Raw genomic sequence first — 14,499 nt, 5'->3', positions numbered from 1 at the left:
TTAATCCCACTGCACCAGCCGTGGAATTTCACCTTTCATCTCCAAATCATCTGTGCAAGCTTGTTTCGCTAAGTCAGCAGTTTAACTGCTATACACTATCCTCTACATTAGTGTTTAAGAAGGAACTGCAGATGCTGGAGAATCAAAGGTACACAAAAAAGCTGGAGAGACTCAGCGGGTGCAGCAGCATCTATGGAGCGAAGGAAATAGGCAACGTTTCGGGCCGAAACCCTTCTTCAGACTGATCGGGGGCGGTGGTGGGCGGGGACAAGAAAGGACAAAGGAGGAGGAGCCCGAAGGCTGGGGGATGGGAGGAGACAGCAGGGGGACTGAGGAAGGGGAGGAGACAGCAAGGACTAACAAAATTGGGAGAATTCGATGTTCATGCCCCCAGGATGCAGACTCCCCAAACGGAATATGAGGTGCTGTTCCTCCAATTTCCGGTGCTGCTCGCTGTGGCCATGGAGGAGACCCAGGACAGAGAGGTCGGAGACGGCGTGGGAGGGGGAGTTGAATCCTCTACATTAGTATTGGTTGTTTGTTTGCTGTTTACACCTCTTTTCAAACATTTTTGTTTCTTTAAATCACACAAAGTGCTGGAATAACTGTATTTGACATTGTCACGTGCTTTGTCATTCCTTTTGTCCTGTTTGATGCTTTCCATGCTTTGAACTTTATTTACCCCTTTATTCATGCCTTCTCCCTCCCCATGTTGCTGTGTGTTTAAACCTGCTATACCTCCAATCATTTTCCAATAGTGATCTGTGACAAAAGAGTAAGCTGTTTCTTTCTCCACAGGTGTCTAATTGTTGAGTATATTCAACAATCAGAGTTTTTATTTGCTATTTATAACATCTAATTATTTTGGTTTTCAGAATTAATAAATTTTCATGTACAGGTATACAAAATGTATTAGCTTATTTGATTATTTGTATCCATTTAAGATTCTTACATCAAATTCTTAGAAATGAATGAAATAACACTTATGCCAAGCCAGCCACACTGAAATGTTCTAATTTCTTAGGAATTAAACAGGCAAAAGTTGGAATACACTAAGCAATCTCAGTCTATTTATACAAGGAAGTACGCAGTAAAATTCAGATAATCTGCTAGTTGACTACTCCAAAATACGAATGGTTCAGCATTTGGTTCACTGGATGATGTTTTCACACTTTCACACTCACTGGGTTCCTGGTTCCCTATGTTCCTTCCCATTTGCTGGGATCTGGATCCGGCAATCGCTTCCACTCATCAAGCTCCAAATCCCATGCTCCCTTTAAACTAAAATAAACACAAAGTGCTGGAGTAACTCAGCGGGTCTGGCTACATCTATGGAGAATGTGGATAGATGGCGTTTTGGGGCAGGACCGTCTTCATACTAAGTTCCCTTTAAACTTACCTGGCTCACTGGAAAATGTATTGTAATACTGTGTCACATTAAAGGAATAACTGGAGTACCGGGTTATTTATAGAAATAACATTCAACGATCCAGGAAAGCTGTTAGTCCAGCATCAGTGAACCATCGAGCATGCAGGATTATAGCAGTTTCATTGGGCTTGGTTTGGAGCGTCTAGTATGAAGGTTAATTTTACTGATTTTTAGGATCATGGAATATTCATATGAGCAGAGGTTGAGTGAACTTTGCTTCCAAGTGAACAATCCCAATAGTCCCTTTCCCACTATTTTTTTTGTAACCCTTATTCTTTCTCTCTTGTGCCCATCTCCTCTTTGATTCTTTTTGTCATAAACCCCTTCTGTGGTGGTCTTTACAGAAGCCAATTAACCTAACAGCATGTCCTTTGGATGTGGAAGGAAACCAGATTCCCTTAGGTAAATCTCCACGGTCATGGGGAGATTGTGAAACCTGCACACAGCGGCATCGAAGGTCAGATTGAACCCAAGTCTCTGGAGTCATGAGGCATCAACTGACTCTGGCACCAATCTATTCAAGGCAATGATTAATAAAGTTATGTATTTTAGGTGATTAAGAGATTATGGGTGGAGTTGAGGGCAGAATGGAAGAGCAACTTGAAGGAATGAACTTCCCACATTTAATATATTGTTATGTATTTCTTTTTAATGCAAACTATGAACAGCCACAGAAATGAAATTGTAGCTTGTGGCCAGAAATAAGTTTACTCCAAGTAATTTAACATACGCGTAACAAATTAATTGCAATTTACACAAAAATATTATAGCTTTATTGCGGGTACAAAACTGGTAGCGCAAAAAATCTGTACATTTATATATGGGCAGGTCAATTAAAAGCATCAAAGCCATAGAGTATTCCAGGAATATTTCACAAATATTCAGATATCCATAAAACACAAGGTAACAAAAAACAAAAGTAAAACAAATCTTTCTTTGGTTTTGTTTGTAACAATTCCGAAAAAGGTGCAAGATTAATTCCATGCTGTCAAAAAAGCTGTTGCAGCTTAATGGTACCAAATTATTTTGTAGCTCAGACATTAATGTATATCATTATGAAACCCTTATCACTCCAAATGGTTTTGGTTTTACTTATCACTCAAGATCTGTGTGTAAATTTAGAAACACTTAATGCACTAATATATGTTATTTAAATAATATTTATTATTTTCTTTTGCATCCAATTCATTTGGTACTTTGATTGAACCTTAAATAGTTATTTGCTAAAAATGAATATTTTTGCAACTGCAAACTCTTTACCACATTCATAATTTAGTATGGCAATTTAGGACTGGTTCTAAGTCACATCTGTTTGTATTTCAAAACTAAAATTACACTGATTGTGACCTTGAAATGCCACAGAGGGATCTCACTGCTGCAACTAATTTTTACTGATGATTAGCAAAATATTGAAGCGGAGCCAGGAATTACACAAAGCTCTTTCACGCTCGGTATTTGATAAAACTCTGGTTACATGCATTTTCCTTGTGATTTTTATTGGGCATTTCTCCCATTGAAAGTGCTTTAACAAGAACATTTCAGTTACAATTTGCAGAATAATCAGATATATTAAAACAAAAATAGTATTGATAACAGAATAAACTTTCTCTAAATGAATATTGTGCTTAGCAAAGTAAGTGAAGTTTTAGAATACAGCATTTTCTAATTTCAGGCGTTGTTTTGATAATAGAACACTCTCACGTCTGGTACAGTAGAGCAAAGCGCAGAATAAAACTTCCTTGCATTTCCACCAAAACGACTCACAATTGGAACGGCAAAAGATTAATCACCTTTTCCATTTCTGGGTCAGCTTTCCTCGTGACAGAATTTACACTGTTAGTTTCAATAAGCTAAGTTGTACATTTTACAGTAGTAAGGCTCTCCCATGAGTTTGAACTCATCGGAAATAATCTATTTATTAACCCGTTATAACATGTTAAAATTTAGCTCACTATTCTGAAAGATCGCAACTAAATGTTGCTATGTTTTTAATACCTTAATAGTTGGCTGTTGTTATTTATTTAAAAATTGAAGGGAAGGTCCACTGTTGAAATTATTTCTTCACATGTGCTAGAAAATTCTAACGGTTGTTTAAATGAGATTCCTTTCATTTGACATTTTTTGTCATCATTACAAAAATAGAGGCACACGTCGATTGATAACACAAGTTCATTTGTCTGCACTTGTGCTGGAACCACAAAGACGATTTCATTCTCCAGATTAACAATTTCTCCATCGATCTTCTGGCCCACAAAGAGCCACTCATGGTCTGCAAATAAAAAAAACATAACATAGAAATTAGATGCCGTATTTGAAGTTAATATCAATATAATTAACTTTATAAGATAGATAAAATATTCAAAATAAAAAATTCTGCCTCAATTAATCACCACTCAAGACCAAACTCTAAAATGCACATGAAGTTCCCAAGGGAACAAATTCTGGGATGTTGCAATCTGTTTCATTCCTTTGCTTCATTCATTATTTTTCTACATGTATTGTCTTTTTTACATTAGTTTCATTTGTTCAAGACTGTAATGCTGAAGTGCAGCACAGTAAAAATAAAATATAGGTCGAGCATCAGGTGAAAATGTAGACGCAGAATTGACCAGTACACATCATTCAAACAGTTGTGGCAGGTTCTGTTGCTAGGTCAACCATCTCATCTTTTCCCTTTCTACAAACACTGCCTTATCTTCGGGGTATTTCCAGTATTTGCTTTTAGGTTTCAGGTTTCAGCAAGTGCTCTCCACTGCACGTCACACGTCACACTGTCTATTTTCTCCTTTTCTCTTTTTCTCTGTCTCACTGCCGTCATTAATCTGTTAATAAGATGACTCCGTAACAAGGGCAACACTGTCCTTACACTGACAGAAATAGTTCCTAGTATTTACTCTCGCCCCTGTCCTAAAATTCACTTTGCCAGTTCTTAGGAACAGTCTTGACTTGAAATGTAAACCATTTCTCTTTCCACATACGCTGTCTGAGCAGATGAGTTTTATTGTCCCATTTTTATTTCAAAGTTCCAGCATCTGCAGTATTTTTATTAAAACAAATATCTTAGTCTATTATTCTGTTCTAAACCCCAATGGATATTAAACTTGAAGAAAATGTTTCTCTTGAAAAGATAAAACCTTACTGCCATTTGTGTAGGATCCGACAGATATGTCTAGGCATTTGAGATTGCTTAATAATTGATGCAGATATTTTGCCACCATTAAATACATTAAGTGCCCTGGTTACCTGCTGAGGTTGATATGGATAAACACTGTGGTGAGAAACCCAATCCCTTCTTTTCATAAACTGTGTTAAACTCCTACTTTGATCACTTGAAATAGAATGCCTCCAATACTGGAGACAATCTTGTTCCACTGAGGGATAAAAGGCTTCTATTTATGTCTGGGAAAGAACTGCAGATGCTGTTTTAAATTGAAGGTAGACACAAAATGCTGGAGTAACTCAGCAAAACGTCACCCATTCCTTCTCTCCAGAGATGCTGCCTGTCAATAACAAGAGGAGTTGAGTATAGGAGCAAATAGGTCTTTCTGCAGTTGTATAGGGCCCTAGTGAGACCACACCTGGAGTACTGTGTGCAGTTTTGGTCCCCTAATTTGAGGAAGGACATTCTTACTATTGAGGGAATGCAGTGTAGGTTTACAAGGTTAATTCCCGGGATAGTGGGACTGTCATATGCTGAGAGAATGGAGCGGCTGAGCTTGTAAACTCTGGAGTTTAGAAGGATGAGAGGGTATCTTATTGAAACACAAAAATATTAAGGGTTTGGACACGCTAGAGGCTGGAAACATGTTCCCGATGTTGGGGGAGTCCAGAACCAGGGGCCACAGTTTAAGAAAAGGGGTAAGCCATTTAGAACGGAGACGAGGAAACACTTTTTCACACAGAGAGATGTGAGTCTGTGGAATTCTCTACCTCAAAGGGCGGTGGAGGCCGGTTCTCTGGATACTTTCAAGAGAGAGCTAGATAGGGCTCTTAAAGATAGTGGAGTTAGGCGATATGGGGAGAAGGCAGTCTCGGGGTACTGATTTGGGATCATCAGCCATGAACACATTGAATGGCAGTGCTGGCTCGAAGGGCCAAATTGTCTATTGTCCTGCTGAGTTAGTCAGCATTTTGTGTCTATCTTCTATTTATGTCTGCTCTGTAGACCAGTAAACACATACATTATTTTACATATGCAAAATACTTGAAAGGAGAAACAAATAAATAAGTTTAACTAATTTTATCAAAGTGAATAATAACTTCATTCTCTTAAGGGGTTTACAAACCCCCCTGAAAGTTTGGACAGAAATTATATACCTAATTACACCCTTACAATCTATTATACCTGGGAACTAAGACATGCAATATTTAACATTATAACTAAACAACTATATCTTGTACACGGAAGATTGCTTATTTGCAAAATTATTGTTGTAATTAGTTTGATTGTGTGGCATAAATAACTATGATGTACTATAATGATAACATTAAAGCATTACCTTCTGCCCAGAGAGCCCAGAAACTTGGTGCCCCCTCAGTGAGCTTTGCTCCTTCTGGAAGTTCAATTTTCAAATGGAACTGCAGTGTTTGACAAGGTCTTACAACTAATGGTGTCTGTTGCACTGAAACTGCAGATTTTGGCAACCTAGAACCTTTCTTAGGTTTTATAGATTGGGAAGAATCTACAGCATCGACGAAAGTGACTGGTAGCTATAGAAAATGAAAGATAATGAAAATTACAGCCATTGCTAAGATCATCTGGGAATTTATAATACTGTTTTTAAGATAATATGACTTTAAATTCAACATTTAGTTCTTCGTATAGAAAATTGATTTATGGTTTGCCAAAAGCAGTTTTGATATTCACAGAATTGTGAAAGTCTGGAACAAATAGAGCTCAGTGAGTATGGAAAGTGGGAAAAGAAAAATGTGCTGGTGAATTAAATATAAACCAAATGGCAAAAGGGGTCAAGAACTGTATGTCGGATTAGAAATTGGCAAATTACACCCCCTAGACAGGGAATCAAAGGATGCTAAACCTAGTTTCAAACATTAGTATAGATCTGATTTACGATAGTGGAATATACCAAGAATGGGTTCGGAGAGAGAGATGTGTTGGAACAAATTTATTGGTGCACGAAGAATGATGATACACAAATTCCAGAGGTAAAAAATGTTACTAAGCAAATATCTTGGTCTGATGGTTGAGGCAATAAAAAGACCTGAAGTGAAGGCATGGCTGTGGTGAAACTGGATATGGAATTTTAAGGAGAATTAGTGTTGGCCACTTTTTGCCTCCTTGAAACTAGAAGAGGGAAACAATGATTTTCAAGGCCAGGTGGTAAAGGACTGCAAACTCCTTCTCTAATGAGACAGCTACATCTTTGGAAATAAGGGTGAAGTATTTACCACTAACCAACTACACACAATGAAAATGTATAAAGCTTTTTTCTTTGGGTCATTCAAAAGTCATTATGTGATCGTCCTTTCCTCTTCGCCTGTTGCAACTAAAATTTATGATACTTTAAACTTACGCACATCCTCAAATATGTTAAAGGATGTTTCCTATATGTTAGGCATATTTAATGCAAGATATGAAATAATTTGGTGAGAAATATCTTACCTTGGCTGAGAAATGTAACTTACCACAGACACTGTCTCCCTTTCCAAATCCAGTACTTTAATTTGATGATTGTTGGTATCGGCTACATATAGGACATTACCATTTTCTCCCACACACACATCTCCAGGCTCATTAAATGTGGCTTGTTTGAAATTAGGACCAATTACATTACTGGCTTTGCCAGTTCCTGCCAGTGTAGTACATTGTTTTGTTTTTGGATTTATTACTTTGATCTGTACAAAATAAATAAATATTTATGTGCCCCATAAAAGGGAAACATTTAGATAGTCAATATTAGAGTGTAAAAACATTTTTTTCACTGATCAACTTGATATTTTAAAAATACTTTAAGAAGTATGTGAATTGCTGTGTCCCTTGACATTCACAAAAATACATTTCTTGATCATTTTGTTTACAGGGTCTCAAACCATCAACGTCAAGATTAATAATCATTGAGACATGCAAATTTGCAGTTTTAATTTCCTTTCTCTGTTGATGGTAGTCTTAATTGCAATTATACCTGAAGTGGTTGCAATAAATGCAGATTTTTAAATACCAATGAAAACAAAGAAAATAATTAAAAACAAATTAAATGGTTTGGCAATAAAAACTTACCTTGTGATTGTAGGAATCAGCAACATACAGTAGTTTTGTTTTTTCATTCCAAGCCACACCAAGAGGATGCTGTAACTTTGCATTGATACCAATACCATCACGATCTCCAAAAGCAAACAGATTCTGAAAATTAACAAAAACGTGATATACTTTATTAAAATCGGCTTAAAAAATATTTAGGATCAAAATTGGATCTAATTCTACCCGATTTACATGCCTGACAAGTTTAAGTTATCTATTTTTCAGGCAGCAGTCGAAAATCAACTTTGGCTTCTTGTATTTGGCACTGAGGGGTTTAATGCTGATTTTAAGGACCTGGCCAACTCTGAGCATTGTGAACATGCATCTCAAGATTTTCCAGGCGTAAGTGCAGAGATCATTACTGAAAAGGTGAGTGTTTTTCTTTTTTTTCATGTGGAGGGAGGAGGAGAACTTGAGCTCCTTCCGACTGCAGGGCACACTTGATCATCGCTACCAACAAAATGATTGACTTGGCATCTCCTCATCTCGAGCCTTTTTCCAGTCTTTTTCACAACTGGTTACAGTTTGTGCTTTGAAGTGGAATACCAAAAAGAATGAGGTGTCTGGAGTTACTTCAAATTATGTCTTCACTGCTACAAAATAAGTGGATTCAACTTATCACACCATTTACATGAATAGATTGTTTAAAGCTTATGAAGGAAATGCCCTTCAAAAGTATTTACTTACAAAATTGTCCACTGGGAATGCATTAGCGGGCTTGCTATCTAGGTGATATATATTTAACATAATTTTCTGTCCATTAACTCAAATACAGCTGAGCAATAATCTTCCATTACCCGATGTATGACTGGGAACAGTTCTAAATGGAGTCATGCTGGAAGATAAACTTTTCACACCACTTTAGCTTGACAGAATAGAAGATAGTGGTGAAACTCCCCTTTTCACTGTAATCAAGATGCGAGACCTCCAGAAGATGCAGTGAGCTAGCAATTGTAATCACATCAGGTCATTTTAAGCATTGATTCAGAAACCATGGTAAAATGACACTTTTACCGATCTTAGGGATATGATTAAGGCTTTCCAAACAATTTGTCCTTGGGTAGCTCACTCAAAGGGAATGTACCTTCACTATGTACCTTCACTAAAAGGGTACTTGCTCTTAAACTTAAAAGATATTCAGACTATTTCAAAAATGGTAGTAGATCATTTCTGCCCATTAAGCTTCAAAAGTTTCTTGAATAAATTTTACTAACACCATAAACAAGTTAGGAATATTGGAACTTACCAAATATATGACTTTGCATTATAGTTAAAATACATAACAGACCAAAATTGAAAGAGCTAAATATAAATATTTTATTAATCACTAAACATACTTATTTTCTGTCATTTTACAATTTAACAATTAAGGACGTTAAAGGAACCAGTGAATGCACTTGTTTAACCATTTACCTAATACAGATTAATTGGATCATATCTTTGATTGGATCATATCTTTGATCCAATGGTCAGAAGCCCAGAACCTTGTAAAAACCTGCCCACAAAGATTAGATGGATCTTGGTGTGAATATTCCCAATTCTAAATCAAACTGGACCAAAATCGATTTTGTAGGGTATCAGTACTATCCAGCGACAATAATGTTATTCAGCAGGCTGCTGCCAAAAGGACTGAAGAATTCTTATAAATTAAAGTCAACAATTATATTTAATGTCTTAAAACATTTTAGGAAAAACTGAAATTAAAATTAAGACAATAAACGTGGGATTACAGCTAATGGAGATACAACAAAACAGCAGAAACTAGAATCTTGCGAAACACACAGAGTTGGAGGAACCCAGCAAGTCATGAATTGAATGGGCTTGAATTCATGGGCCACTGGTGCCTGTAATGTAGAATAGGCTACAGTTTAATCAGTCTGAGACCAGCATCCTAGTGAATTGAATAATTGATTCCTGACGTAGTAGATTGGTTGTATGAGGAGAGATTATGCATGCAATGTTTACATTCTCCTTAGTTTAGTGAGAATGAGAGGTGATCTCATTAAAATGTATAAAACCTTTACAGTCCTTTACAGAATAGACATGGAGATGTTGCTTCCGCTGGCAGTAGTATTTTGGACCAAACGTCAGTCTCAAAATAAGGAGAAATGTTGTCACCAGTGATAGTGAATCTTTGATTTTCACAACCCAATTGTACTATGGCATCTCATTGCTCAGGATATTCAAGATAGAGTGGCACGGATTTTTAGGTATTAAAAGTGGAGTGGAGGTGAAAGTTGCACTGCAATCTTAATGAAGAGCAGACCAGGCATGAGAGGCAAAGCTTCTGTCTCTTGTATTATTATATAGTTAAGATAGTGCTTTGAACATTCAGGTGAACTGACAACAAGTTAGAGGGATTAAATTTGATTACTAAAGTGAAAAATGACATAAGCATAGGCCCCATAGGTCAATTAGCCAACTTATTTTGTAACAACATATTGGTTATAATAATGACCCAATTGTGACTTCGTAAACTGAATCTTAAAACCCTTGCTAAAATGTGGAGGCACATTCTTGGCTTGATCTACTATTGCTTATGCGAACTGTATTAACAGAAACAGCCAAACCACACAAACATCTCGACAAACTCCAACCTTACTAATCTCTAGTTTGTACATCCATGCTACTAAATAAAGTCAGGAAATGTGATCATTTCAAGCACAAGTTGTTAATCACTAATTTATTAGTTGAATGCATTGACACAAAGATGCACATGGCCAAATTCAAATACCAAGTTAGAATTAATGGATGAACGGAAGGATGAACAATAAAAGTCATACACTTTATTTTCTCCAAATGGCTTTTCCACTGATGAAAGTAAAATGTCCAGTCTTAAATATAGATCAACACATAACCCATGAATTTAATCATGGCTTCAACATATATGCGCGAGAGGATTTGATTTAACTTTGCGAGCTTTGAACTTTCTCAGATGCCATTATTTTTTTCAGTTAATTAAAATCGAGCTGTTTGCTTCATCTGACAGTTATAGTACCAGACCAAAACATCTTGGGTATCATGCTTTGTTTGGCCAGTATTTTACTTTGGAGCATTATAAAAGAATGAATGTTTAAAACAAGATAAACAACACATTTTTAGTTGCCTTTCAGGGTTTATACAATCAAGATTGTTTCAGGGAAATGATGCAAAAATCTATCTCTAGAGAAAAAGAGGCCATGATTTTGCAGTCAGTGATGAAACAATAGTGTTCACAACTGATCTTGAGAAAGCTGCTCACAAAGATCCAGCTAGCACTTTTCCTCTTTTCTTGTATGTTGCTTAGATTCGGTCATACAGCGTGGAAACAGGCCCTTCGACTCAACTTGCTCACGCCGACCAACATGCCCCATCTACAACAATCCCACCAGCCTGCGTTTGTCCCATATCCCTCTAAACCTATCCTATCCATGTGCCTGTCTAAATGTTTCTTAAACATTGTAATATTACCTACCTCCTCCTGAAGCCCATCACATACACCCTTTGTGTAAAAAGGTTGCCCCTCAGGTTCCTATTGAATCTCCCTCCCCCACCTATGGTTATAAACCTATGTCCTCTGGTTCTTGATTCCCCTACTCTGGGTAAAAGACTGTGCATTTACCCTATCTATTCTTCTCATGATCTTATACACCTCTATAAGATCACCCCTCAACCCCCTGTGCTCAGAGGAATAAAGTCCTAGTCCAAGTAATAAAGTCCTAAAGTACTTCCCAAGCTAGGAAAGATCAGGAAGTATCGCTATAAAAAGGTAAACCTGCTTGTTAAGAAGCAAAATGAATCAGGAAGCTACACTGCCCTCCATAATATTTGGGACAAATACCCATCATTTATTTATTTGCATTGTACACTGCACAGTGTACATTGTACACTGCACAATGACAATAAAGTTTGAATCTGAATCTGATTTGCCTCTGCACTACAATTTGAGATTTGTAATTGAAAAAAATCACATGTGGTTGAAGTCCACATTGTCACATTTTAATAAAGTCCATTTCTATATATTTTGGTTTCACCATGTAGAAATTACAGCAGTGTTTATACATAGTCCCCCCATTTCAGGGCACCATAATGTTTGGGACACAGCAATGTCATGTAAATGAAAGTAGTCATGTTTAGTATTTTGTTGCATATCCTTTGCATGCAATGACAGCTGGAAGTCTGCGATTCGTGGACATCACCAGTTGCTGGGTGTCTTCTCTGGTGATGCTCTGCCAAGCCTGTATTGCAGCCATCTTTAGCTTATGCTTGTTTTGGGGGCTAGTCCCCTTCAGTTTTCTCTTCAGCATTCAAAAGGCATGCTCAATTGGGTTCAGATCAGGTGATTGACTTGGTCACTCAAGAATTGACCATTTTTTAGCTTTGAAAAACTCCTTTGTTGATTTAACAGTATGTTTGGGATCATTGTCTTGCTGTTGAATGAACCGCCGGCCAATGAGTTTTGAGGCATTTGTTTGAACTTGAGCAGATAGGATGTGTCTATATACTTCAGAATTCATTATGCTACCATCAGCAGTTGTATCATCAATGAAGGTAAGTGAGCCAGTACCTTCAGCAGCCATACATGCCCAGGCCATAACACCCTCACCACCGTGTTTCACAGATGAGGTGGTATGCTTTGGATTTTGGGCAGTTCCTTCTCTCCTCCATACTTTGCTCTTGCCATCACTCTTATATAAGTTAATCTTCGTCTCATCTGTCCACAAGACCTTTTTCCAGAACACTGGTTGCTCTTTTAAGTACTTCTTGGCAAACTGTAACCTGGCCATCCTATTTTTGCGGCTAACCTGTGGTTTGCTTCTTGCAGTGTAGCATCTGTATTTCTGTTCATGAAGTCTTCTGCGGACAGCGGTCATTGACAAATCCACACCCGACTCCTGAAGCGTGTTTCTGATCTGTCGGACAGGTGTTTGGGGATTTTTCTTTATTATAGAAAAAATTATTCTGTCATCAGCTGTGGAGGTCTTCCTTGGCCTGCCAGTCGCTTTGCGGTTAGTAAGCTCACCAGTGCTCTCTTTCTTCTTAATGATGTTCCAAAAAGTTGATTTTGGTAAGCCTAAGGTTTGGCTGATGTTTCTAACAATTTTATTCTTGTTTCTCAGTCTCATAATGGCTTCTTTGACTTCCATTGGCACAACTTTGGTCCTCATGTTGATAAACAGCAATAAAGGTTTCCAAAGATGATGGAAAGACTGGAGGAAAGACTATATGCTGAGAGCTCTTTTATACCTGCATTAAGGAGGCATTTAAGCACACCTGAGCAATTACAAACATTGTCAAGCCATGTGTCCCAAACATTATGGTGCCCTGAAATGGGAGGGGGGGGGGGACACTACGTATAAACACAACTGTAATTTCTCCATGGTGAAACCAAAATGTATAAAAATATCCTTTAATAAAATCTGACAATGTGCACTTTAACCACGTGATTTTTTTTCTATTACAAAACTCAAACTGTGGAGTACAGAGGTTAATAAATAAATGATGGGTCTTTGTCTCAAACATTATGGAGAGCGCTGCGGAAATATCAGGCTGTGGAAGTAAACTTGTTTAAAAATATAATGGAATTTTTAATAGTTATCGGAAGAAATTACAACACACCCAATTCTGGTGAAGTTACCGCAGTAAGCTGCCATTATAATTGACAGCAAATTTGAGATTTCCTCTCCTGTGTAATTTAGTATTGAAATCCCAAAGTTGCTATCACCGGCTCATCTCCGTGCTACAGGCCCCACTTCGGCAGATTACCCCAGCATGAGAAAGGGAATTCAGGGAAAATCACTTTTTTTTTTGCAAAGTATTCCAACTAGGGAACTGTAGATATCCTGCGTATGTCTTACTTTGACTGCTCTGTTAGCTTGATGACATAGTCATAGGGCTAAACATCATGGCAACAGACCCGCCTTGACCATGCCAAAATAAATGACATTCTGGGCTAGTCCCGCTTCCCTGCATTTGGCACACATCACTCCAGTAATTTCTAATCCATATATCTCACACATGTCTTTTGAAATTCATAGTTGTGTCTGCTTCTATAGCTTCCTCTGGGAACTCGTTCCAGAAATTGTGTGAATCAGATGCTCTTAAGGTCCCTATTAAACCTCTCCCCTTTCACCTTAGAACTATGCCCTCCAGTTTTAAAACCCTCTACCCTGGGAAAAATACTGTGAGCATTCATTTTATCCATGCACCTCATTTTTGCATACCTCAATATGGTCACTCCTCAGCCTACTATGCTCCAAAGATAAAAATCCAAGCCTATCCAGATTCTCCTTCTAACTCAAGCCTGCATGCTCTGGTGGTTTTCTGCAGAAACTCTTCTGCACCATCTCCAACTTAATTGTATCATTCCTGTAGCTAGGTGACCAGAACTGTACAAATACTCCAAATGTGGTCTTGCCAACAATTTGTAAAACTAACATGTTGTCCCAACTTTTGTACTCAATGCCCTTTCCAGTGAAGCTAAGAATGCCAAATGCCTTCTTCACCACTCTGTCTAGCTCAATCATCACTTTTAGGGAACTATGCACCTGTACTTTTAGATATCTTTGTGCTGCATAACTCTCCAGAACTCTACCATTTACTCTGCAAGTCCTACCCTAGTTTAACATACCAAAGTGCAACACCTCACATTTGTCAGAGTTAAATTTTATTTTCCATTCCTTGCCCCACATTCTCAACTAATCTAGATTCTGCTATAAACTTAGATATCCTTCCTCACTGTCTACTATAGCATCAATGTTGGTGTAATTTGTAATTTTTCTCACATGAAAATTGTTAAATGTAGAGAAAAAACAAAAGTGAACACCAACCC

At 37.6% G+C, this 14,499-nt stretch overlaps 1 protein-coding gene across 1 annotated transcript in view; it reads right to left on the bottom strand.

Moving 5' to 3' along the window:
- Nucleotides 1-2,060: 2,060 nt before the first annotated feature.
- nhlrc2 (NHL repeat containing 2) overlaps nucleotides 2,061-14,499 on the bottom strand; it is a 77,275-nt gene continuing 64,836 nt past the window's right edge. The window contains exons 8-11 of the mRNA XM_055646897.1: nucleotides 7,668-7,790; nucleotides 7,076-7,285; nucleotides 5,929-6,139; nucleotides 2,061-3,698 (exon numbers count right to left, since the gene is read on the bottom strand). Of these exons, the coding sequence (XP_055502872.1) occupies nucleotides 3,451-3,698; nucleotides 5,929-6,139; nucleotides 7,076-7,285; nucleotides 7,668-7,790 (792 nt within the window). The 3' untranslated portion in view covers nucleotides 2,061-3,450. The remainder of the gene's footprint in view (nucleotides 3,699-5,928; nucleotides 6,140-7,075; nucleotides 7,286-7,667; nucleotides 7,791-14,499) is intronic.

This window comes from Leucoraja erinacea, chromosome 15, assembly GCF_028641065.1.
Source record: "Leucoraja erinacea ecotype New England chromosome 15, Leri_hhj_1, whole genome shotgun sequence".
NCBI classification, from domain to species: Eukaryota; Metazoa; Chordata; class Chondrichthyes; order Rajiformes; family Rajidae; genus Leucoraja; species Leucoraja erinaceus.
Note: the sequence above shows the minus strand (reverse complement) of the source record. Positions and strands in the feature narration are given on the sequence as shown.